General features: G+C 35.8%; 1 protein-coding gene and 2 pseudogenes across 2 annotated transcripts; all 3 read left to right on the plus strand.

Annotated features, from left to right (window-relative positions):
- Nucleotides 1-6,108: 6,108 nt before the first annotated feature.
- LOC116122930 lies at nt 6,109-6,868 on the plus strand (annotated as a pseudogene).
- A 12,791-nt stretch (nt 6,869-19,659) lies between these two features.
- On the plus strand, nt 19,660-22,039 carry LOC116122928 (annotated as a pseudogene).
- On the plus strand, nt 21,926-24,995 carry LOC116122929 (UDP-glycosyltransferase 74E2-like). 2 transcript variants are annotated; one of them, XM_031408730.1, is made up of 3 exons: nt 21,926-21,968; nt 23,256-23,926; nt 24,159-24,995. In XM_031408730.1, exons 2-3 carry the CDS (start codon nt 23,279-23,281, stop codon nt 24,879-24,881), a joined length of 1,371 nt encoding a protein of 456 aa, XP_031264590.1. In that variant the 5' UTR covers nt 21,926-21,968; nt 23,256-23,278; the 3' UTR covers nt 24,882-24,995. The 2 variants fall into 2 exon arrangements, with proteins under 2 accessions (XP_031264590.1, XP_031264589.1); XM_031408729.1 differs by lacking the exon at nt 21,926-21,968 and adding an exon at nt 22,704-22,940.
- The last annotated feature ends 707 nt before the right edge of the window (nt 24,996-25,702 follow it).

The raw sequence follows: 25,702 nt of genomic DNA on the forward strand, positions 1-25,702 counted from the left end.
GACTCTCCCATTTGTTTATCTGAAAATCCATTTTATTCACATGATTAAAACTGCATTTTGTCCAGCATATACCCCTGTTAGTAGAAGTACAGGTAGAAGAGATATACTAAAACTTTATAACAAAATAAATAAAACTTAAAACAAATTTCAAAATTTTAGGATATATCTATTGCACTTCACTAGACATATGGGCTTGTAATCAAAAACTATTTTTAACTGTCACAGTAAATTTCTTAGATCATAATTGGGTTACAACAAAAATTGATAGGTGTTAAACCATTATATGAAAAACATAGTGCTGAAACTATTTATTTTACAATTCTTGAAGTTTGCAAGAATATTTATTAATTGATAGAGTTGTAGCGCTAATGATTGAATGTAGCTGCTAACACAGTGGCAATCTCTTATTTGAAAAGAGATTGGACCCGTGGTGAAGAAATTTTTTTCATGAGATGTGCTTGCCATATCATCAATTTAATAGTTAAAGTAGGTTTAGATGCTATAATTCGAAGATGGAGAGGGTGCGTGATAAGAGCTTGAATGTTTATATTTTATTTGATTTAATTGGTTTATTTATGGAAAAATGTGCTTAAAGTGTGGAATTCAAATGTTTTCTTTCATAAATAGCATTATGGGATCACGGGTGCATTTTTAGTGTTTTCAGCTCAAAAGATATTTCAAGGGAAAAGAATGATGTCATGGAATTCATGACAAGTAGGAACAAACAGTGCAAGAATTGGAGTTGAAACGGCAAAGTTGTGACCATCAAAGATACAAGTGAAAATCGGAAAATCTTCAAGATGAGCATACTCACTTTTAGATCATAACTTGAGCTGTAGTAATCAGAATTTGAGATTCTTATGGCGTTGGAAAGATTATTCAGAGAGCTAAAAAGTTTACTTGACAAATTATGAAGATCACGGGCGCCTTGGACGGAAGAACGATCACGCGGGTGACAGTTCTCACGCGTGGCGATGGAGCACGGGCTTATATTGTTAATGTGTTATCCTAATCCGAATCTGAAGGGGCTAAGACAAATACTCTTTTCTATTAAGATCAGAACCCTAGGACTATAAAAGAGAGATTTTAGAGAAGTTTTAGGAGCTTTTGGAGAGAGAGAAAAGGACGGTACTGTTTGGAGATCGGAATTCTTGAAGCTCTCGTTCACCGATTAGAGAAGTTTTTCTATTTTCTTTCTAGAACTCATGTCATTGAAGAGAATGATGAATTTTGTTATTGTGATTATGAACTAATTCTCTTTTCAGGGCTACAGATGTAGCCCAATTTATGAATATGTATGTTATGTTGATTTTATGTTAAGCACTATTTCTAAGTTTTATTATTATGGTAATGCTTAATTTAAGGGCCTGAGAGTTGGATGATTTCATGGGTTGGGTGAGATTGAGAGATGAAAACCTAATTTGTCTAAGGTAATAAAACCATAGATGAGGCAACGCTAGAGATAAGTTACCGCGATCTGTGAGCTCTGGTAAATTTATAGAACTTAATGATCTTTTAGCTTCTAAATCCATTTTAGAGATATCTTGGGTTGTTGCTTAAGGGTTAATTTGCTAATTGTTCGAGAGAAAGTTAGTGGAATTTTAGGGAATTTGGCTTTTAGAATATGCTTAATTAGTCAACAATAATTGTCAATGCATAGGATTAAATTGGTGTGAAATCTATGCCCTAGGTTTAGTCATATTGATATATACTCCAAAGTGTTTACAATTCTGCATTATTTAGTTTTCCTCAGTGTTACTTTTCCATTAAAGTCATTCTCACAATTCTGGTTTATCAATAGCAATAGAATATACTAGTTTGGTACTTGGTAGGTAGTTTCTTGGGATTCGACACTCGTTTACTCTAGCTTTATCTTGCACGATTTTGTACACTTGAGATAGCTGTCAGGTGCGCGTGACTATCGGTATCGTCAGCGGTAGCAATAAAAGTGGTAGGAGTGGTCAATATTGTAAGCAGAAGAGCCATCGGTTCGATCTTGAGTATATCGGACATGCCTATCCTGGAACTCCACCTACTTGATGTTGGAAAAAGTTTGCCAACTCGAAAAAAATTACGATTTCATTAACCGGAAGCACTATCCAGAGGAAGTTGTCAGCTAGAGATTGGGCGGTTTGTGAACTTTTTTATTCATTTCTTAAAATTATTTATGATGCTACTAATACATTAAGTGGTATTATTACAACTACTAATTTAGTATAGATATTTTACTTCAAATTGCTAAAACTTTTGCTAAATATAGATATAATAACGTTTTAAGGGAAATTGTTTAAAGATGGAAGAAAAATATGAGAAATATTGGTTAGATATTCCATTTTATATGGATTAGGCATTTTTCTGATCCCAGGTTTAAATTACACGTAGTAAGGTGTAATTACTGAGTTAGGCCACATTTAGGACATGATTATACGTCTTATTTGACTGACTTTAAACAAAAATTGGATAAATTTTTTCCTTATATGAGAACATGTACAATGGAAGTAGAAGTAAAAGTGGAACGTTAGGAGAGAGGATCAGGACCTTGATGCAGCCATCTGTCAAGGATCAACAAGTGGACGTATGTGGAATGTGGCGGAAACTCAAGCTTGTACATACATGGACCAAATGAGCTGAATCGCTACCTAAGAGGGACCTGACCTTTATGACGATGAAGGAGCAACTTGACATGGATATTCTTCAATGGTGGAAACACATGAAAGTCGATTCCCCATTGTATCCCAAATGGCAGTGACATTTTATCTATGCCTTTCTACAATTACCTCCGAGTCAAATTTTCAACGAGTGATCAATTGTTGAAGACAGAAGATGTTCTTTAACCGATGAAAATGATTGAAGTGATAACGTGTTTACGGGATTGACTCTACAGAAAAAGACTACAACAGCACCTAAAGATCCCGAACTACTCGAACTCTTAGGATACAGATTTGAGTGATGTAACTATTGTTGACGATGAAATTGAAGATGAATAATTTAATGAAAAAATTATTTAATTATTTATTTGTGAAGGTGAATGTGTGAAATGTGATATTACATTTAGTTTAAATTAAAATTAACTATTAATTTATTATTTTTCAAATTAATTAAATTTTAGAAACTTACTAATCAACTTTTGAAAAATACTAAAAACCCTTATAATTTCATTTGCGCCCCTAAAATATAAAAAAAAAAGATTAGGGAAAAAAAAATTATTCAGGCCCATAGGACCAGTGCCTACAGTCCTAGGGCCTTGTCCGGGTCCTCATTTTCTCATGGGCCTGGGACGGTCCCAGGCCCATGAGCGACTAGTCCCATTTGGGGCCAGTCCCAAACGGCCCAGGCCTAGGCCTGCTTCGGATTGGTCCTTGACCAGCTCTATATTGGATAGGGGTGGTGAGTCCGGGTACTTGAAACATAAGTTTTGATTCGGTTTTGAGTACCCAGGTTAATTTATTACCCAAATTAAAAAAAAAGACAAATAAACCTCTAAAAATTACAGTACACTCCAATAGTTTACAAAAATTATAATTCAATCTTGTTTCTAATCGGGTACTTAGATCCGTTCTGGTTCCGGTTTCTGAAGGGAGGAATAGTATCAAAGTTAGGGGTATTTGGTTTTAAATAGAAAGGTCTTCCAAATTAATTATTATGAAAACATTTGTTAAATTCAATGGAATAAATCCTACTAGAAGTGACCAAACTTCAGGGTGGAAAGTCTTTCTCTCAATGAACTAACTATTTAATAACTTGTGAATGTTCTAGGTTTTAGCTTTTTGAGCAAATAAATGGTACGTAAAATTCACATTTGGCCCTTCTACAAGGACAGCCAACGTAAAATGATAGTTAATTATTATAAACAACTTAAGGGATATATTTTAATGTTACATCTCCCAACTATTAGGTATGCATTTTGGTCTTCGACTATGTGTTATCACAGTTACACAGCATGAATGCTCTCTTATCTGTATATATACAAAATAGTAATAGAGGACCCTTTAGGCTGTATAATTAATAAACTTATCAAAACTTGGGCACACGTAAGAATCTGCAAATACTATTCAAAGTTCAAACTTATGCTTTGACAAGCACGCTTATTTAATAATTTTGTTGAAAGAACTTTGACCATCAAGTAGCTGCCCATCAAGTTTTTAAATAACATATTTAAAAAATGAAACGGGATTTTTTTTTTTTATATCATTTATATTAGGTGTAAGTGTTTTTTTATTTAATTATAATATTATTTAATTAAATAAATACTTAATTTATTAAATTAGTATAGTTTTTAAATAATTATTTAATAAAAATATTATTTATAATATTTAATATATATATAATAATAATGAGAATAGATTAATTGGTAACCTTTACAATAAAAGAAAAAGAAAAAAAATATTTTAAAGAATATCTTTTTGATATAATTTTGATCAATAGATCGAAAATATAATATTATTTTATAAAAAAAATTAACAATTTGTGTAAAACTTACACCAATTTGATGAAATGGGTTGGGATGTCTTAGGTGTATCAATAATAATGATAACTTATCAAACTTTCGCTTGACAAGCAGCTTATTAATACTAATTTTGTGAAAGAAATTTGACCATCAAGTAGCTTGCCCATCAAGTTTTTAAATAACATGTTTATTATTTATGTTTTAAAAAATGAAATGGGATTTTTGAACTGAGAAATTCGCAAAAAGAAATAATTTTAAAAAAAAAATTTGCACATAGAGACTAAAAAAATTACCTTTTAGTGGATTTTTCAATCAAAAGACCCTTTGGATTCTTAAAAGATCCAGGATGAACTATAGAAAACCAATGCTGACTTTTGGCAAAAGAATCGCCCTTTTCCTCTATAAATTTGAGTCTATAAGCATATGTTATGTAAAGGAAAGTTTTTGAAAGAAAATGGAGGACCAAAGAGGTGAAGAAACTCACATCCTCAAATCTTTCCTGCACAAGGTCACATAAAACCCATGTTCAATTATCCAAACGTTTAGCCTCAAAAGGTCTCAAAGTAACCTAGTCACTGCCGAATCAAATCCCATATCCATTCAAGGCGAAAGCTAACCAGTTCCATCAAAATTGAGTCTATTCCCGATGGATTTCAGTGATGCGGGAGTTAACGTCAGAAACTTCGATGAATACATCGAACGTTTCAGGTTGTGTTTCCACAAAACTAGCCAAACTTATTAAAAAACATGAAGTTTCTGGTTATCCTGTTAAGTTCATCGTTTATGACTCGGTTATTCCATGGATGCTAGATGTTGTAAGAGGATTTGGCCTGGATGGAGCTCCTTTTTTCACTCAAGCCTGGGCAGTTAATGCAATTTATTATCATTTTCATCAAGGGACATTGAAAGTTCCTTCAGAAGGAGGATCTTTGTGTCATTGCCTTCGATGCCGCCGCTTGGGATTAACGATCTCCATCGTTTATTTGTGATAAAACTGGCGCTTATCCATCTTACTAAATTGGTCGTGAATCAATTATCAAATATTCATGAAGCAAGTTGGATCTTGTGTAACACTTTCTGAAGCTGGAAGATGAGGTATGTTGAAATTATTCAAATGTAATATCATTTATTTAAGAGCAAAGACATGTTCCCACCCAAAAATTAGCAAAATAGAGTTTCCACCGCTGGATTCATTATTCCAAGTTCCTACTCTAACCGGTAGTGACTGTGAAGTTGTGACACTATCCTCTGGCACATCACCTGTTCGAGTTATTCGCAACGAAAACCAGAACTCCCCTCACCTGCAACATGCTTTGTGCGCGCCCAGAGCCAACTAGCGCGCGCGACTGACTTGCAGCGGCAGAGGGAGGACGGCTGGCAAACAACGAGCGGAGAGGGGGTTGGGTTTAGAAGGGGAGGATAGAGGTTCCAATGGTGAACGGTCGGCGGCGGCGCCCGCAGTGGAATGGGTTGGAAAATAGGGGGTTTTGAAAAGATTATTTTAAACCTTTAAACGTTATGTTTAAAAAAATTTCTCTTAAGTGTGCGTACGGTGTCGATGCAATGGCCAATGCGTTGTGAATTTGTTTTTTTTTTTTTTTTTGGCGTCGGAGTGGCATTAAGGTGTTGATATATCGTTTTCTAATGATATTATTGTGATATATATACAAAGTTAAGATCCTAATTTTGTAATTAAATGTTATTATTTCAGATACTGAACTGGATGGCTACTCGATTTCCAATTAAGACAATTGGACCAGTAATTCATCAATTTACTTAGACAAGAGGTTGCCAAATGACAATGATTATGGCCCAGCCTCTTCAAACCAAAGAGTGAAACTTGCAAGACATGGCTAGATTCAAAGGAAATCAATTCAGTTATTTATGTATCATTCGGAAGTTTGTCAGCCTTAGGAGAAGAGCAAATGGAGGAACTCATATGGCCTGAAGAGAAGCAACAACTTCTTCTGTGGGTAGTAAGGGAATCTGAAACCGAAAAGCTTCCCAAAAATTTCTATGAGGAAAAATCCAAGAAAGGTTGGTTGTGAGTTGGAGTCCTCAACTTGAAGTTCTAGCTCATAAATCAGTGGGGTGTTTCATGACCATTGCGGATGGAACTCAACGCTCGAGGCATTGAGTTTGGGGGTGCCAATGGTGGGCAATGCCTAATGGACAGATCAAACAACTAAGCTAAGTATGTTGAAGATGTGTGGCAGGTTGGGGTTAGAGTAGAGTTAATGAAAAAGGGATTGTGCGAGAGAGGGGATTGAGATTTGCATAAAGGAAGTCATGGAAGGAGAGGATCAAAGAACATAAGAAGGAATTCGGAGAAGTGGAAAGAATGGCTAAAGAGGCAGTAAATGATGGTGGGAGCTCTGATAGAACTTAGAGGAGTTTGTCACGCAACTTTTATCCAGTTGATTTGTTTATCTAAAAATTTAAATAATTCTTGCTTCATACGTCCCAGAAAATTCATCTTTTAGGTGAGAATATCGAGAGTTTTATCACTTTACAGTTATTAAACTTTCGAGAATGAGATATTTGTTTATTTTGCTTTGGGTTGGTTTAATCATCATTAATAAACAAAACATCCATGACAAAACGTAAAGCACACACCACATTTACACAATGGAATAAGTCAGATGAAGTTAATTCACTATGATAGACGTTTAGTGTTAATATAAAACTAAAGATAATCAATAGTTGCGAAACACTCCCTATTATATACATTTCAATCTTCATCCAGCTGCCAAGCTAGCTTGGCATCACAGACGAGACCACATAGTTAGCTTGAAACACTCAAGCATACAACAACAGAACCACATATAGACAAAGCTTAAGCAAGCAAGAGTTAAACAAGGTATTTTAAGCTTACCAAAGATAATGAAACCAAATGAAAGTAGCAAAAAACTCAAGGGATATTCAGAGAATTATAGAGATATATTCAAGTTTAAAATAAACGCATTGGGAGAATAGAGGTAAAGAACTTGCACACTAATACAAGGAACAACAGCCAATGACTTTTGTGTTTTGTCAGTTTGGAAAAGTTTCACCAAACTTTTGGGACCACTGACAAAGCAAAACAAATACACCATATGGGTTAAACAAATACACATGGACCACTATATATCTTAGATAGAATAATATTTTAGCATCAAATAGAAATGTAACAAGTGTACGTACTTGGCTCTTAAAATTGGCAGACGCATCGTATTTAAAAAAAGAAAAACTTAGTTCATAGCCCCGACGTTGCTGGGTAACCGAATATTCCTCTCTCCACGTAGATCGCTTTGAGAGGTAGAAAGAATTTTTGTCTTTGCTCTTCTTCAGATAGTAAGAGCAGGCAAGCCCAATGTCGTTAGCCGCCAAGGTCGTTCTCGCCACATACAATACATAGTAATAGCTATATATACGCTGGGCGTTAACTGCATTGGTGCGACCTGAAGTGGTTAAGGATGACCTAAAGAAGGGATGAAAAGGGTATCAGCGCACCACAATAAGATCATCTCCAGAGATTAAGACCTTTCCCTTTGGGAGATTCCAAGCCGTATGGGTTCTATACTGATAGGCATTCACGCTAACGCTTATGGTCAACTGCCTTGTATCTCCTCTGGGTGATCACTAACAAGGTCTTTGGCATGGAACTCGCTTGGGCAGCTAGCATCTGCGAGCTCGTGCCCCGCTGCCCTGGTCGCTGAGGCGTCCATTGTTCCTAAGGTCTGAAAAAAAAAATATATAATATATATATAGTAATAATAATATAATAATAAAATAATATAAAGAAAAGAAAAAAGGCTCAGTCCTCGTATGATGTTCCGTACGGTGGACGTGGAAGGACAAAGAAAACCCTAATGCATCCTTCCAAAAACCTAGAAAAACCCTCAAAAACCTTTAGGGGTGAACCCCAAGGATCTGTGCCCTGAGCTTCTCTTAAGAAAAAAAACTAAACCCTCCCCTCACCATTCTAGGATACGCACTGCAAAAGCTCACTGGATGGCCCGTGCCAACCATTACTAAGAAAGTCGAACAGAACTGTCGAATAATGGAGAAAGCGAGGGAGAAATTCTTCTACCTCTTGGCGGTGTTGGAAGAGACGGACGGTGCACATCAACGGAAGAAGGGGGGATGACTTTGCGAGAGTTTCGTTTTTCTTTTGAGAATGTGGTTAGTTTTGGCAACCAATTGAAGCAAATTCGGGTTTATATGGGAAACGCAATGGTTGGTTTCCTGGGCAAGCGATGTTGGGCGGGACACATTGTTCGCCATGACTACGACCATATGTCGATAATCTGTGAGAAGAGTAACCCCCACGCTTCGTAAACACCACATCAATGTTTCTTCCATTGGAATAACCAAACGATGGCACAGTTACCCTCCTACAAATAAATGCGCCCCTCTCTGCATTTAATGCGCTGAAGGGAATGTCGTTTCAGCATGACTTGTATTAAATGCGCATGGCTGGCACTTATTGCATAATGGACAAGCTTGTCGAAATAAAGGATATTTCATTGGTTAGGTGAACCGTTACATGCAACGGATAACATCTGAAGAGTGGCGTTCGAATTTACACTCTTCACGCACGTCAATTTCATGGCAATGCAACTCCTGCCTTTGATAGAGATGTGATGAGACTTTTTCAGGTTGCGAGTTAGGGTCAAGAATCAAGGCTGTTTGATATGACAACTATTGCGATCTGAATCAGGTCGTTGAACTTATTATAAAAAACCACATTAGGTCACTAATACAGTTCTCAGGGATCCATATAGTCAATCGGTTTGATCAAGTGTCATCCGTGACAAAACAAGTCGCGCCTAATTACGAAGTCTCAAGGTTCCATCCTTAAACCTTGAAAACTAGGGGGCTTCTGTTATGCCCAAAAAACCAGGGCTAGTGTAAGCATACATCAGTAGAAACCAATCAGAATTTAGGGAGGTTTTCTGCAGTCTGGATCCAGCCACATTCGCAAGGACGAGAGGGGTAGGCCATTGTCAGTAAGGCAAGTGAACGCCAGGCCATGAGTGGCTGGGAATTGTCCACCTGCAGAAGCCATACGCGATTTTAAGATATCTCTCGGGTAGACAACCAATGGAAGCGGGTTAGGAATTGTACCACACCTGCCTGCACGCAGAATCATGATTACAGCTTGAATCCTCCGACTATAAATAGAGAGCTCCTCTATTTTACAGGATTGCTCATCCATCACTTAAAACAATATACTTTTCTTCCTTCTCTCTACACTTATTTCTTCTCTATTTTAATTCAGCTCGCGAGTGCGACCTGATTGAATCAACCATAATAAATCACAGTGAATATAGGATTTGTCTTAGAGCATCCGAATCACTTTAAAAATTGCTATCCACTCCATATCTCCTTTTTCCACTCCATAACCTATGATTTCTAAGTCCGCTTAGCACTTCACACATGCAAATAGTTGTGTTAAAATCAAAAATAACACTCTTTATAGACCAAATCAAGTTTGTTTCATTTAGGAATCGGGAACATCATTATCAATAATAACCATTAATTTATGAATCTAATCCAACTTAAATCTTGCTACAAACACCATGAGCAAAACTAGTTCATAAATTTATGAATATAATCCATTATCAATAACCATTAATTAGTTTAAAGATAAACTGCCAATTGATATAGATACTATAAAGACTGCGATCTTGACATCTATTTAATCAAAGAGGTTCAAATCAACATGGATATAATTTTATAATCAAATAATATATAACAACTAAGCCACGACAATTTTGCTGCTCTAATCAGTCAAGAGTGGTTGCACTTAATTAATTAAAAAATTCCATGGCAAAAATAATTAATTAGAAATAAGCTAAGATTGTAGAATCATTCTGACATAAATTGTTAATCCACCTAAAAGTTCAAATTAATAAATGAGGGTTTAATATTTTATATTTAAGTCTAGTAAACCTTCACATGAAATTTGGATTTACTTTTTATCATATGAAAATAAACAAAGATTTCAACTTGTAAATGTTTGGAGGCTTTCTTTGCATAGAAGTTTTGTGTTTGTTGCACAGTTTTTTTTTTTTAATTAATTAATTTATTTTTTTTATACAGGATTTTTGTTGGCTGCATGTGACTGTGCTTTTGTTTTGCTGGTCATTGGGGGATGGGGGTTTAGGGGTATTATTATTCAATTGTTGCCAAGACAACGAACCGTTATTTTTTTTTGGTTTCTCACGATAGTCACCTAATATTGCGACGCATGAATATATTATTGGACTGTGGATAAAACCAATTGTTTTTTTTTTTTTTTTTGAATTAAAAGTTGGGGCAATGTCGTTATGATTATATTATGAGTAACAATAGTCTTACAAAAAGGCATATAAAAAAACATACAAAGAAATAATCCATACCCTTGAAGAAGGGAAAAAAGAGAGAGAAAAAAAAAAAACAATTATAAATTTTAAGGGTAGAGGTTGTCTCTTGTAGACTCTTTGTATGTCTCTTTGTAAGACTAGTATTACTTCTATATTATATACTATCTCCTAATTATGTGCTTGTGTGTTGTGTGGACCTCTAAAGTGGTGTTTTTGCTTAATTATCTTATCTATTTTCCACAATGCTCTGCATAGTGGTGCTTTTATCAATGACTAGGGGTGGGCACGTACCATATCCACCCAAATCCTATAGAACCGAAACTCCTAAAAGTTTGAAATCAGAACCTGAAATAAGTTTTGGTTTCGAGTACACGAAAAAATTTTATTCCCTACTATTCACAAAAATGACATATACACCCCAAATTTTTTTAAAAATTACAATTCAATCTCGGTTCTATCTAGGTACTCGGGTTTCGGTTCTGGTTCTGGTACTGTTCTTGCAGTGGTGAAACCAAAACCAGAACCAAAGCCGCATAGTATCGGTTCTGATTTTCTAGAATCGAAACTGACCTATGATGGTTGATTCCGAATAGGAACTGGAACTAGAACCCCGAGTACCAGCCAGTTCTGATTCTACCCTATATTTTTTTGCCCACCCCTATGAATGATAACATGCAATGCAATTACCAGTCAATGAATATATTTATTATCAAAATCATGTTCTTAATTTACCAAGATATATATTGGATATAGAGGTAGGCATTTAGGACTGGGCCAAAAACCCAGCCCCAAAACCTGGTCCTAGGAGGGCTGGTCCAAAACGGGACCAGGCCTAAGGAGGAGGGCCCTCCTCCAAGGGCCGGTCCAAATTTTATTAGACTTTTTACTTTAGTCCCCTGTAAAATTACATGAAATCTCCTATCAATTTTAAAATAAACATAAATTACAAGGTTAACTAATATTTTACAAAATTTAAAAAAAAAAATTTTACAACCGTTGGCGTGCCAATGGGTATAATTTCTTTAACGTTAGTTGGCAGCCAACGGTTATAATTTATATATAACCTTTTTTTTTTCATTTCATCCCCCCCCAAAAAAAAAACTACACATAAATAACTCTAAAATCTTTCATTTTTTCACACCAATCAATCTCTCATTCTCTTAAACTCTCAACTCTAAATTCGAATCAAATTCTCATTCAATTGTTATTATGAGTAACAATAGTCTTACAAAGAGGCATACAAAAAAACCATACAAAGAGATAATCCCTACCTGAAAGAAGGGAAAAAGAGAGAGAAAAAAAAAAAAAAACTATAAATTTTAAGGGTAGGGGTTGTCTCTTTGTATGACTCTTTGTATATCCTTTGTAAAATAGTATTAATCTTATATTATATACTATCTCCTAATTATGTGCTGTTGTGTTGTGTGACCTCTGAAGTGGTGTTTTTGCTTAATATATTATCTTATTTTTCACAAGCTTCTGCATAGTGGTGCTTTTTATCAATGACTAGGGGTGGGCACGTACCCATATCCACCCAAATCCTATAGAACCGAAACTCCTAAAAGTTTGAAATCAGAACCTGAAATAGGTTTTGGTTTCGAGTACCCGAAAAAAATTATATATCCCCTACTATTCACAAAAATGACTATACACCCAAATTTTTTTAAAAAATTACAATTATCTCGGTTCCTATCTAGGTACTCGGGTTTCGGTTCTGGTTGGTACTGTTCTTGCAGTGGTGAAACCAAAACAGAAACAAAGCGCATAGTATCGGTTTGATTTCTAGAATCGAAAACTGCTATGATGGTGGATTCCGAATAGGAACTGAACTAGAACCCCGAGTACCAGCCAGTTCTGATTCTACCCTATATTTTTTGCCCACCCCTATGAATGATCAACATGCAAAGCAATTACAGTCAATGAATATATATATATCAAAATCATGCTTCTTATAATTTACCAAGATAATATTGGATATAGAGGTAGGCTTTAGGACTAGGCCAAAAACAATCAGCCCCAAAACCTGGTCTAGGAGGGCTGGTCCTAAAACGGGATCAGGCCTAAGGAGGAGGGCCCTCCTCCAAGGCCGGTCCAAATTTTATTAGACTTTTTACTTTAGTCCCCTGTAAAATTACATGAAATCTTCTATCAATTTAAAATAAACATAAATTACAAGGTTAAACCGAGATTTTTACAAAATTTAAAAAAAAAAAATTTTACCAACAACGTTGGCTGCTGCCAATGGGTATAATTTTTTTTAACTGTTAGTTGGCAGCCAACGGTTAATTTATATTATATTTTTTTTTCATTCATTCCCCCACCCCCCACCCCCCCCCCCCCCCCCCCCCCCCCCCCCCCCGCCCCCCCCCAAAAAAAAAAAAAAAAAAAAAAAAACGACACTAAATAACCCTAAAACTTTCATTTTCACACCCATCAATCTCTCATTTTAAACTCTCAACTCTAAATCTCGAATCAAATTCTCATTCAATGTATATTTATAATATTAATATTATTATTATATTATTGATTTTTTTCTATTTTTCAATATTCATAATTTATATTATATTAATTTTTTCATTTTAATTATTATTATTTATCATAAATTATAATGGATTCCCCAAATGAGTTTTACGTTCCATCCACCGAAAGAATGGAAGGGTTCAATCCATTTCACTATTTCCTCCAAAGGAAGCAATTGCAACACAATCACATTCGGTTGGGACGAGGTGTAGCCAAACTATGAAGCTGTGAGTCCACGGGCACGGGCATAGGCAAACCCGACCGTCAAAGAGGGTTGTGTCTGATGTATGGTGGCACTCACCAAATCAAAACGGCCAAAGACAAATAGGGAGGGGAAAAAATCGTGTGGGATATATAATTCTGTGGAACCATTATTGGTGCTGAGAAGGAGACTTCGACGATGCGATGACACGTGGAGAATAAGCACCCCCAAATAATGCAGTTGCCCAGTACATCTTCAACCGGATCAGGTAGACAAATTCAAACTCAACTTAATTTTAATACTAAATCCTCAATTCTCTCAACATGGCAATACAATGCACATGTTGCACGAGAGGAAGTAGCAAGATTCATAATTGCTACGGACTCTCCCATTTGTTATCTGAAAATCCTATTTTATTCACATGATTAAAACTGCATTTGCCAGCATATACCCTGTTAGTAGAAGTACAGGTAGAAGAGATATACTAAAACTTATAACAAAATAAATAATAAACTTAAAAAACAAATTTCAAAATTTTAGGATATATCTATTGCACTACATCGACATATGGGTCTTGTAATCAAAAACTAATTCTTAACTGTCACAGTACATTTCTTAGATCATAATTAGGGTTTACAACAAAAATTGATAGGTTTTAAACCATTAATGAAAAAACAGTGCTGGAACTTTATTTACAATTCTTGAAGTTTTGCAAGAATATTTATTAATTGATAGAGTTGTAGCGCTAACGCTTGATAATGTAGTGCTAACACTGCGGCAATCTCTATTTGAAAAGAGATTGACCCTCGTGGTGAAGGAAATTTTTTTCATCAGAATGTGCTTGCCATATCATCAATTTAATAGTTAAAGTAGGTTTAGAGTGCTATACATTCGAAGATGGAAGGGTACGTGATAAGAGCTGAAGTTTATATTTATTAGTGATTAATTGGTTATTTATGGAAAAATGTACTTAAAGTGTGGAATTCAAATGTTTTCTTCATAATAGCATTTATGGGACACGGGTGCATTTTAGTGTTTTCACGCTCAAACAGATATTCAAGGGAAAAGAATGATGGCGATGGAATTCATGACAAGTAGGACAAACAGTGCAAGAATTGGAGTTGAAACGGCAAAGTTGTGACGCATCAAAGATACAATGTAAAATCGGGAAAATTCTCAAGATGAGCATACTTCACTGTTTAGATCATAACTTGAGCTGTAGTAATCAGAATTGATGATTTTATGGCGTTGGAAAGCTTATTAGAGAGCTAAAAAGTTTGTAATGATGACTGACCAAATTATGAAGATCACGGATGCCTTGGGACAGAAAGAACGATCGCCGCGGTGACAGTTCTCACCGCCGTGGGCGATGGAGCACGGGGGTTATATGTTAATGTGTTATCCTAATCCGAATCTGAAGGGGCTAAGACAACTACTCTTTCCTAATTAAGATCAGAACCTAGGACTATAAAGAGAGATGTTTTAGAGAAGTTTTAGGAGCTTTTGGAGGAGAGAGAAAAGGACGGTACTGTTTGGAGATCGGAATTCTTGAAGCTCTCGTTCACGATTAGAGAAGTTTTTCTATTTTCTTTCTAGAACTCATGTCATTGAAGAGAATGATGAATTTTGTTATTGTGGATAGACTAATTCTCTTTTCTAGGGCTACAGATGTAGCCCAATTATGAATATGTTGATTTTATGTAAGCACTATTTCTAAGTTTTATTATTATGCGTAATGCATTCAATTCTTAAGGGCTGAGAGTTGGATTTCATGGGTTGGTTGAGATTGAGAGATGAAACCTAATTTGTCTAAGGTAATAAAACCATAGATTGAGCGAACGCTAGAGATTAGTTACCGCGATCTGTGAGGCTCTGGTAAATTCTATAGAACTTAATGATCTTTTAGCTTCTAAATCCATTTTAGAGATATCTTTGGGTGTTGCTCAAGGGTAATTTGCTAATTGTTCGAAGAGAAAGTTGTGGAATTTTAGGGAATTGGCTTTTAGATATGCTAATTAGGTCAACAATAATTGTCAATGCATAGGATTAAATTGGTGTGAAATCTATGCCCTAGGTTTAGTCATATTGATATTTAATCCAAAGTGTTTTACAAATTCTGCATTTATTAGTTTCCTTAGTTGTTACTTTTCCTAAAGTCATTCTCACAATTCTGGTTTATCAAATAGCAATAGAATTACTAGTTTGGTACTTGGTAGGTAGTTCTCTTGGGATTCGCACTCGTGTACTCTAGCTTTATACTTGCACGATTTGTACACTTGCGAATAGTCTGTCAGGTGCGCGTGACTATCGGATTTAGAGCAGCGGTGGTAGCAATAAAAGTGGCAGGTGTACGTCAAATATTGAAGCAAGAGGAGCCATCGGTTCGATCTTTGAAGTTATGTACGGACATGCCTATCCATTGGAACTCCACCTATTGATGTTGGAAAAGGTTTGCCAACTACGAAACAAATTACAGATTTCATTAACCGGAAGCACGATCCAGAGGAAGTTGTAGCTATGATGATTGGGCGGTTTGTGAACTTTTTTATATTTCTTAAAATTATTTATGATGCTACTAATACATTAAGTGGTATTAATCCAACTACTAATAGTAGTATTAGATATTTTACTTCAAATTGCTAAAACTTTTGCTAAATATAGATATTAAAACGTTTTAAGGGAAATGTTTTAAAGATGGAAGAAAAATATGAGAAATATTGGTTTAGATATTCCATTTTATAATGGATTAGGCATTTTTCTAGATCCCAGGTTTAATTACACGTAGTTAACGGTGTAATTACTGAGTTAGGGCAAAATTAGGACATGATTATACGTCTTATTTGAATGACTTTAAACAAAAAATTGGATATACTTTTTCCTTATATGAGAAATGTACAATGGAAGTAGAAGTAAAAGTGGAACGTTTAGGAGAGAGGATCGAAGGACTTGATGCAGCCATCTGTCAAGGATCAAACAGTGGACGTATGTGGAAGTGGCGGAAGCTCAAGCTTGTACATACATGGACCAAATGAGCTGAATCGCTACCTATAGATGGAACCTGACCTTTATGACGATGAGGAGCAAACTTGACATGGATATTCTTCAATGGTGGAACCAACATGAAAGTCGATTCCCATTGTATCCCAAATGGCACGTGACATTTTATCTATGCCGGTTTCTAAAATTACATCCGAGGTAATATTTTCAAACGAGTGATCAAAGTGTTGAAGACAGAAGATGTTCTTTAACCGATGAAATGATTGAAGTGATAACGTGTTTACGGGATTGGACTCATGCAGAAAGAAGACTACAACAGCACCTTAAAGATCCCGAACTACTCGAACTCTTTAGGAATACAGATTTGAGTGATGTAACTATTGTTGACGATGAAATTGAAGATGAATAATTTAATGAAAAAATTATTTAATTGTTTATTTGTGAAGCGTGAATGTGTGAAATGTGAATATTACATTTAGGTTAAAAATTAAAATTAACTATTAATTTATTATTTTTTCAAATTAATTAAATTTTTAGAAACTTACTAATCAACTTTTGAAAAATACTAAAAACCCCCTATAAAATTTCATTTCGCCCCTAAAATATAAAAAAAAAAAAAAGATTAGGGGAAAGAAAAAATTATTCAGGCCCATAGGACCAGTGCCTATCAGTCCTAGGGCCTTGTCCGGGTCCTCATATTTCTCATGGGCCTGGGATTGGTCCCAGGCCCATGAGCGACTAGTCCCATTTGGGACCAGTCCCAAACAGCCCCAGGCCTAGGCCTGCTTCGGATTGGTCCTTGACCAGCTCTATATTGGATAGGGGTGGGTGAGTCCGGGTACTTGAAACATAAGTTTTGATTCCGGTTTTGAGTACCCAGGTTAATTTTATTACCCCAAAATTAAAAAAAATGACAAATAAACCCTCTAAAAATTACAGTACACTCCAATAGTTTACAAAAATTATAATTCAATCTTGATTTCTAATCGGGTACTTAGATCTCGATTCTGGTTCCCGGTTTCTGCAAGGGAGGAATAGTATCAAAGTTAGGGGTATTTTGGTTTTTAAATAGAAAGGTCTTCCAAATTAACTTATTATGAAAACATTTGTTAAATTCAATGGAATAAATCCTACTATAATTGACCAAAACTTCAGGGTGGATAAAGTATCCTACTATAATTGACCAAAACTTCAGGGTGGATAAAGTCTTTCTCTCAATTGAACTAACTATTTAATTAACTTGTGAATGTTCTAGGCTTTTAGCTTTTTGAGCAAATAAATGGTACGTAAAATTCACATTTGGCCCTTCTACGAGACAACCAACGTAAAATGATACGTTAATTATTATAAACAACTTAAGGGATATATTATTAATGTTACATCTCCCAACTATTAGGTATAGCATTTTGGTCTTCGACTATGTTGTTATCAGCGTTACACATGCATGAATGCTCTCTTATATGTATATAATACAAAATATGTAATAGAGAGTAGAGACCCAATAATAATAATGGGTGCGTTTGGTGTAGTATTTTGGATAGGATTTTGAGGATAATATTGGATTGTTGGATAGGGGAGTATTACGAGGTAAATTTGAAAAATTTATGAAAAAGCCCATAGGTTTACTAATTTAATTAAAGACCCTACTATATAAAATGACAAAAACACCCCCACCACCTGCAGTGTCAGATTCCGGCCGCCACCGCCGGAATCTGGCCGGAAAATTTCGTTATGGCACAGACCGATCAGATCTGTGCCGTAATGCATCATTATGGCCTTTTCCGGCCAGATCCACCACGGATCTGGCCGGAAAAGGCTAGATCTAAAGGCCTGTTATGGCCGTCGCGGCCGGAAAGGCCAAAACGACGGCCATCTTTGGCCGTCAGCGACGGCCAAAGATGTGGCCGTCGTTTTTGGTCAACGACGGCCAAGATTTGGACGTCGTTGACCGTCAACGACGGCCATTTCTTTGGCCGTCACTGACGACCAGATCTGGCCTTTTCCGGCCAGATCCGTGGTGAATCTTGCCGGAAAAGGCCAGATCGGTGTAATTCCGGCCATTTATGGTCGAAATTTAGGCCGTTGTACAGATTCCGGCTATCACCGGCAGTGGTTGCCGGAATCTGACAAATTGGGTTGATGGGGGGGTTTTTGTTAATTTTTAAAAAATAAATTTCAGGGGGCATTTAGTGAAATTAATAACCTTATGGGGTCTAAAAGTAATTAAAAAAATAGGGTAATATTTCTGGAATAGTGTGCCAAACATTATTTGGAGAATAGGATTGGGAATATGGATAAAAATAGGGAGCCAAACGCACCCAATAATAACTTATCAAAACTTTGGGCACACGTAAGAATCTGCAACTACTATTCAAAGTTCAAACTTATGCTTTGACAAGCAGCTTATTTAATAATTTTGTTGAAAGAACTTTGACCATCAAGTAGCTTGCCCATCAAGTTTTTAAATAACATGTTTCAAAAAATGAAACGGGATTTTTTTTTTATATCATTTTATATTATGTGTAATGTTTTTTTATTTTAATTATAATATTTATTTAATTAAATAAATACTTAATTTTATTAAATTAGTATAGTTTTCAAAATAATTATTATTTAATAAAAATATTATTTATAATATTTAATTAATATATATAAATAATAAATAGAATAGATTAATTGTTAACCTTTACAATAAAAGAAAAAGAAAAAAAATATTTTAAAGAATATCTTTTTTGATATAATATTTAATGCAATAGATCGAAGATATAATATTATTTTACACGAAAAAATCATACTAATTTAGTGTAAAACTTACACCAATTTGATGAAATGGGTTAGGGATGTCTTAGGTGTATCCAATAATAATGATAACTTATCAATACTTTGGGCACACGTAAGAATATTCAAAGTTCAAACTTTCGCTTTGACAAGCAGCTTATTTAATACTAATTTTGTTGAAAGAAATTTGACCATCAAGTAGCTTGCCCATCAAGTTTTTAAATAACATGTTTTATTTATTTATGTTTTAAAAAATGAAACGGGATTTTTGAACTGAGAAATTCGCAAAAAGAAATAATTTAAAAAAAAAAAAAATTGCACCAAGAGACTAAAAAAATTACCTTTTAGTGGATTTTTCACATCAAAAGACCCTTTTCGGATTCTAAAAGATCCAGGATGAACTATAGAAACCAATGCTGACTTTTGGCAAAAGAATAGTCTCTTTTCCCTCTATAAATTTGAGTCTATATGCATATGTTATGTAAAGGAAAGTTTTTGAAAGAAAATGGAGGACCAAAGAGGTGAAGAAACTCACATCCTCACAATTCCTTTCCCTGCACAAGGTCACATAAACCCCATGCTTCAATTATCCAAACGTTTAGCCTCAAAAGGTCAAAGGTCTCAAAGTAACCCTAGTCACTGCCGAATCAACCCCATATCCATTCAAGGCGAAAGCCTAACCAGTTCCATCAAAATTGAGTCTATTCCCGATGGATTTTCGTTGATGCGGGAGTTAACGTCAGAAACTTCGATGAAACATCGAACGTTTCAAGGTTGTGTTTCCACAAAATTAGCCAAACTTATTAAAAAACATGAAGTTTCTGGTTTCCTGTTAAGTTCATCGTTTATGACTCGGTTATTCCATGGATGCTAGATGTTGTAAGAGGATTTGGCCTGGATGGAGCTCCTTTTTTCACTCAAGCCTGGGCAGTTAATGCAATTATTATCATTTCATCAAGGGACATTGAAAGTTCCTTCAGAAGGAGGATCTTTGGTGTCATTGCCTTCGATGCCGCCGCTTGGGATTAACGATCTTCCATCGTTTATTTGTGATAAAACTGGCGCTTATCCATCTCTACTAATGTGGTCGTGAATCAATTATCAAATATTCATGAAGCAAGTTGGATCTTGTGTAACACTTTCCTGAAGCTGGAAGATGAGGTAGTTGAAATTATTCAAATGTATCATTTATTTAAGAGCAAACGACTGTTTCCACCCAAATTAGCAAAATAGCAAGTTTCCACCCCTGGATTCATTTATTCCAGTTCCTACTCTTAACGGTAGGACTGTGAAGTTGTGACACTACCTCCTCTGGCACATCACCTGTTCGAGTTTTTCCAACCAGAAAACCAGAACTCCCCTCACCTGCAACATGCTTTCGTGCGCGCCCAGAGCCAACTAGCGCGCGCGACTGACTTGCAGCGGCAGAGGGAGGTCACGGCTGGCAAACAACGAGCGAGAGGGGGTGGGTTAGAAGGGGAGGATAGAGGTTCCAATGGTGAACGGTCGGCGCGGCGCCGGCAGGGTAAGGGTTGGAAATCATGGGGGTTTTGAAATGATTATTTTAACCTTTAAACGTATGTTTAAAAAATCTCTTAAGGTGTGAATCTGGAATAAATGAAACCAAGAGTAAACACTTTCCATAACGCTAATCTTTGGGTGGGAACATGTCGTTTGCTCTTTGTTTAATAATAAATACCCGACGCAATTACGTTGGGGTATGGAAATTTACTACCGTCGATGCAATGGCAATGTGTTGAAGTTGTTTTTTTTTGGCGTCGGAGTGGCATTAAGGTGTTGATATTATCGTTTTCTAATGATATTATTATGTGATATATATACAAAGTTAAGATCCTAATTTTGTAATTAAATGTTATTATTTCAGATACTGAACTGGATGGCTACTCGATTTCCAATTAAGACAATTGGACCAGTAATTCCATCAATTTACTTAGACAAGAGGTTGCCAAATGACAATGATTATGGCCTCAGCCTCTTCAAACCAAAGAGTGAAACTTGCAAGACATGGCTAGATTCAAAGGAAATCAATTCAGTTATTTATGTATCATTCGGAAGTTTGTCAGCCTTAGGAGAAGAGCAAATGGAGGAACTCGCATATGGCCTGAAGAGAAGCAACAACTTCTTCTTGTGGGTAGTAAGGGAATCTGAAACCGAAAAGCTTCCCAAAAATTTCTATGAGGAAACATCCAAGAAAGGTTTGGTTGTGAGTTGGAGTCCTCAACTTGAAGTTCTAGCTCATAAATCAGTGGGGTGTTTCATGACACATTGCGGATGGAACTCAACGCTCGAGGCATTGAGTTTGGGGGTGCCAATGGTGGCAATGCCTCAATGGACAGATCAAACAACTAATGCTAAGTATGTTGAAGATGTGTGGCAGGTTGGGGTTAGAGTAAGAGTTAATGAAAAAGGGATTGTGGCGAGAGAGGAGATTGAGATTTGCATAAAGGAAGTCATGGAAGGAGAGAGATCAAAGAACATAAGAAGGAATTCGGAGAAGTGGAAAGAATTGGCTAAAGAGGCAGTAAATGATGGTGGGAGCTCTGATGAGAACTTAGAGGAGTTTGTCACGCAACTTTTATCCAGTTGATTTTTGTTTATCTAAAAATTTAAATAATTCTTGCTCTCATACGTCCCAGAAATATTCATCTTTTAGGTGAGAAATCTTGAGAGTTTTATCACTTTACTAAGTTGATTAAACTTTTGCAGAATGAGCTAATTTGTTTATTTTTGCTTTATGGGTTGGTTTAATCATCATTAACATAAACAAAACATCCATGACAAAACGTAAAGCACACACCACATTTTTACATCAATGGAATTAAGTCCAGATGAAGTTAATTCATTATGATAGACGTTTAGTGTTTAAATATAAAACTAAAGATAATCAATAGTTGCGAAACACTCCCTATTATGATAACATTTCAATCTTCATCCAGCTGCCACAGCTAGCTTGGCATCATGAGACCACATAGTTAGCCTTGAGCTTTTCTCAAGGTTCAACACTGAAGACGCATTTCAGCTCTAGTAGCTTGAAACACTCCAAGCATACAACAACAGAACCACATATTAGACAAAGCTTAAGCAAGCAAGAGTTAAACAAGGTATTTTAAGCTTACCAAAGCATAATGAAACCCAAATGAAAGTAGCAAAAACCTCAAGGGATATTCAGAGAATTATTAGAGATATATTCAAGTTTAAAATCAAACGCATTGGAGAATAGAGAGTAAAGAAACTTGCACACTAATACAAGGGACAACCAGCCAACATGTTACTTTTGTGTTTTGTCATTTTGGAAAAGTTTTCACCAAACTTTCTTGGGACCACTGACAAAGCAAAACAAATACACCATATGGGTTAATGACAAATACACATGGACTACTTATATATATCTTAGATAAGGATAATATTTTAGCATCAAATAGAAATGTAACAAGTGTTCTTGGAATCGTTGGACGAGTATCATCACGTGGACTCTGATGTACCCACACGACATGCATGAAAACAAACTTAACTGAGTGTGGTGACATCGACATAAAGGGCCATGACACTGGAATAAAGGCTGAAATGATTGTGCAATTACAAAACGAAATCTCTACATCAAAACTAGTGTTACCATAGTAAACTCGTAAGTTTAACAAAATATTTTTTTATCCATTTGTTTACATAAGCAATGAGGTCAAGAAGTTTGACAAAATATTTTTTTATCCATTTGTTTACATAAGCAATGAGGTCAAGAAGTTTGTCTCTTACAGGACTATTTGTTTTTATTATTATTATTCAGTCGTCGCCAAGACAACCAACCGTCTATTTGTTTTGTTTTGATTTTGATTTTGTTTTTGTTTTTTTTTTGTTTTTAATTAAAAGTTGGGGCAGTGTCGTTATAATTATATTATATACTAGCTCCTTAATTATGTGCTTGGGTTTTTTGGTAACTCTGAAGGTAGAGAAAGATTGATTACATTAATGGAGAAAATAGAGCAAAGACCATGCGGTGAAACTCATATCTTATGTTTCACTTATCCTGCACAAGGTCACCTCAACCCTTTCATTCAATTATGCAAACGGTTGGCTGCAAAGGGTCTTAAGGTGACCCTAATCTCCACCATATTATCCTCCACCAAGCTCATCCGAACCCAAGACAGTTCCATCAATGTCGAGCTCATTCCCGATGGGTTCGAAGACAGCGAAACGAGGAATATCGATACCTTCTTTGATCGTTACAAGATCTCCGTTTCCCAAACTCTAGCGGAGTTTATCGAAAAACAACTTAGTTCTGAGTATCCACCTAAATTTCTCATCTATGACTCGATTCTACCGTGGGCTTTTGACGTTGCAAGAAGATTTGGTGTGGATGGAGTTCCATTTTTCACCCAACCTTGGTGTGTTAATGTCATTTATTATCATTTTTTTAAAGGTACATTCAAGGTTCCTTTAGAGGAGCCTACGGTATCATTGCCTTCGATGCCACCGTTAAGGGTCAATGATCTACCATCATTTCTTGATGAAACTGGCCCTTACCCATTTTTTAAAGACGTGGTCATCAATCAATTTACCAATATTGAAGAATCAAAATGGATATTGTCTAACACTTTCGATAAACTCGAAGATGAGGTAAATTTAATTTAATATGTTCATGGTATATATATTTTAATATCTCTATGATTTTTTTTTTTCAAATTAATATTTATCATATGTTTAAGATTGTAAGTACATATTTTGCATATGGTTTAATGTTGTATGTATATTTAATTATAAATTTATGAAACTAGACCTAGTAATTTTGTTTATTGCTTATATTTGGAGATTTTCCTTAGTAATCAATTTAAACATTTCTATTATGCAGCAATTGAAATGGGTGGCAAGTAGATACACAAACTTCACAGTTGGACCAACCATTCCATCAATGTACTTAGACAAGCGATTCGAGAATGACAAAGATTATGGCATAAGCTTCTTCAATCCAAACACTGATACTTGCATGAAATGGCTAGACTCCAAGGAGACTGGCTCTGTAGTCTATGTATCATTTGGAAGCTTGGCCGCCCTGGACAAAGAGCAGATGGAGGAAGTAGCATGGGGCCTGAAGAGAAGCAACAGCTTCTTCCTGTGGGTAGTGAGGGAAACCGAATCTGAAAAGCTCCCGAAAAATTTCTCTGAGGAAACATTTGAGAAGGGTTTGGTTGTGAGTTGGAGTCCTCAACTTGAAGTTCTAGCTCACAGGTCAGTGGGGTGTTTCATGACACATTGTGGGTGGAACTCAACGCTTGAGGCCTTGAGCTTGGGAGTGCCGATGGTGGCGATGCCTCGATGGTCGGATCAAACTACTAATGCTAAGTTTATTGAAGATGTGTGGCAGGTGGGGGTCAGGGTAAGAGTTAATGAGAAAGGAATTGTGACAAGAGAGGAGGTTGAGCTGTGTATAAGGGAAGTCATGGAAGGACAGAGATCAAAGAATATAAGAAGGAATTCGGAGAAGTGGAAAGAATTGGCTAAAGAGGCAGTTGATGAAGGTGGAAGTTCTGACAAGAACATTGAGGAATTTGTTGTAAAACTTGTATGCAGCTGATTCTACAGCATTATAATTAAGTACTTGATTACTTATTGGAGGATGTGGATCAAGTCAAGTATTGAATCACAATAAACTAAAATTTACCGAAAATACTCTTGTTTAAGATATTTTGAAATATAATTTGTCACTAATTCTTAAAAATACTTGGGCTTTAAACAATATATTTTAATTAGACTAAACATAACCATGAAATAAACTAGGATTCAACTATCAATGGAGCATAATTTAATCAAACATCTAATTTCCCATCTACAAACATATAAGTTTGCTAAAACAGTCAAATGCATGCATCGTTCACTTCTAACTTCCCCAAGGTTACACATAACACCACCAGATTATTGCTCTAGTCCGATGCAGAGAATGCGCCAGTTCAGAGTAAATTTGCGTGGTTGCAGCTGTAAAACGACACCAGAAATCGAGCCACCCGTTTTGTCGCTTGAGGCTTGTCGCATTTCTAATTTTTTGACGCCAACCACCGCATCGTTCTATATTAAAGGACCCCGACGCAGGCAGAGTCGTTTCACCTCCGATGGAGGTAGCAGCCCCAAATAAAACTACGACGCCAAGATTGACATTGCATACTGGAGCCTATCAAAACGAAAATCCCAGTCACTTAAGAATTTTTTCTTAGTTGTTTTGTTGTCATTTTACATTGTTGAAGATCAATTTTCGTTAGCTCTATCCACATCTCCTCCCATCACAATAGTTTTGTATTCAATCAAACTTAGAAGCAGTGTGTATCCCAAAATACTGCATCAAAAAACAGATAAAAAAAACTTTAATAACCAACAATTATATCAAACGGCTTATAATTAAGT

The sequence above is a fragment of the Pistacia vera genome, unplaced genomic scaffold, assembly GCF_008641045.1.
Source record: "Pistacia vera cultivar Batoury unplaced genomic scaffold, PisVer_v2 Contig139, whole genome shotgun sequence".
Classification (NCBI taxonomy): domain Eukaryota; kingdom Viridiplantae; phylum Streptophyta; class Magnoliopsida; order Sapindales; family Anacardiaceae; genus Pistacia; species Pistacia vera.

Bases quoted from the DNA above. Each gene is read 5' to 3' on its own strand.
- LOC116122929 (XM_031408730.1), top strand. From the start codon at position 23,279: ATGGAGAAAATAGAGCAAAGACCATGCGGTGAAACTCATATCTTATGT. The intron at 23,927-24,158 runs GTAAATTTAATT...TCTATTATGCAG, and splicing joins TCGATAAACTCGAAGATGAG to CAATTGAAATGGGTGGCAAG.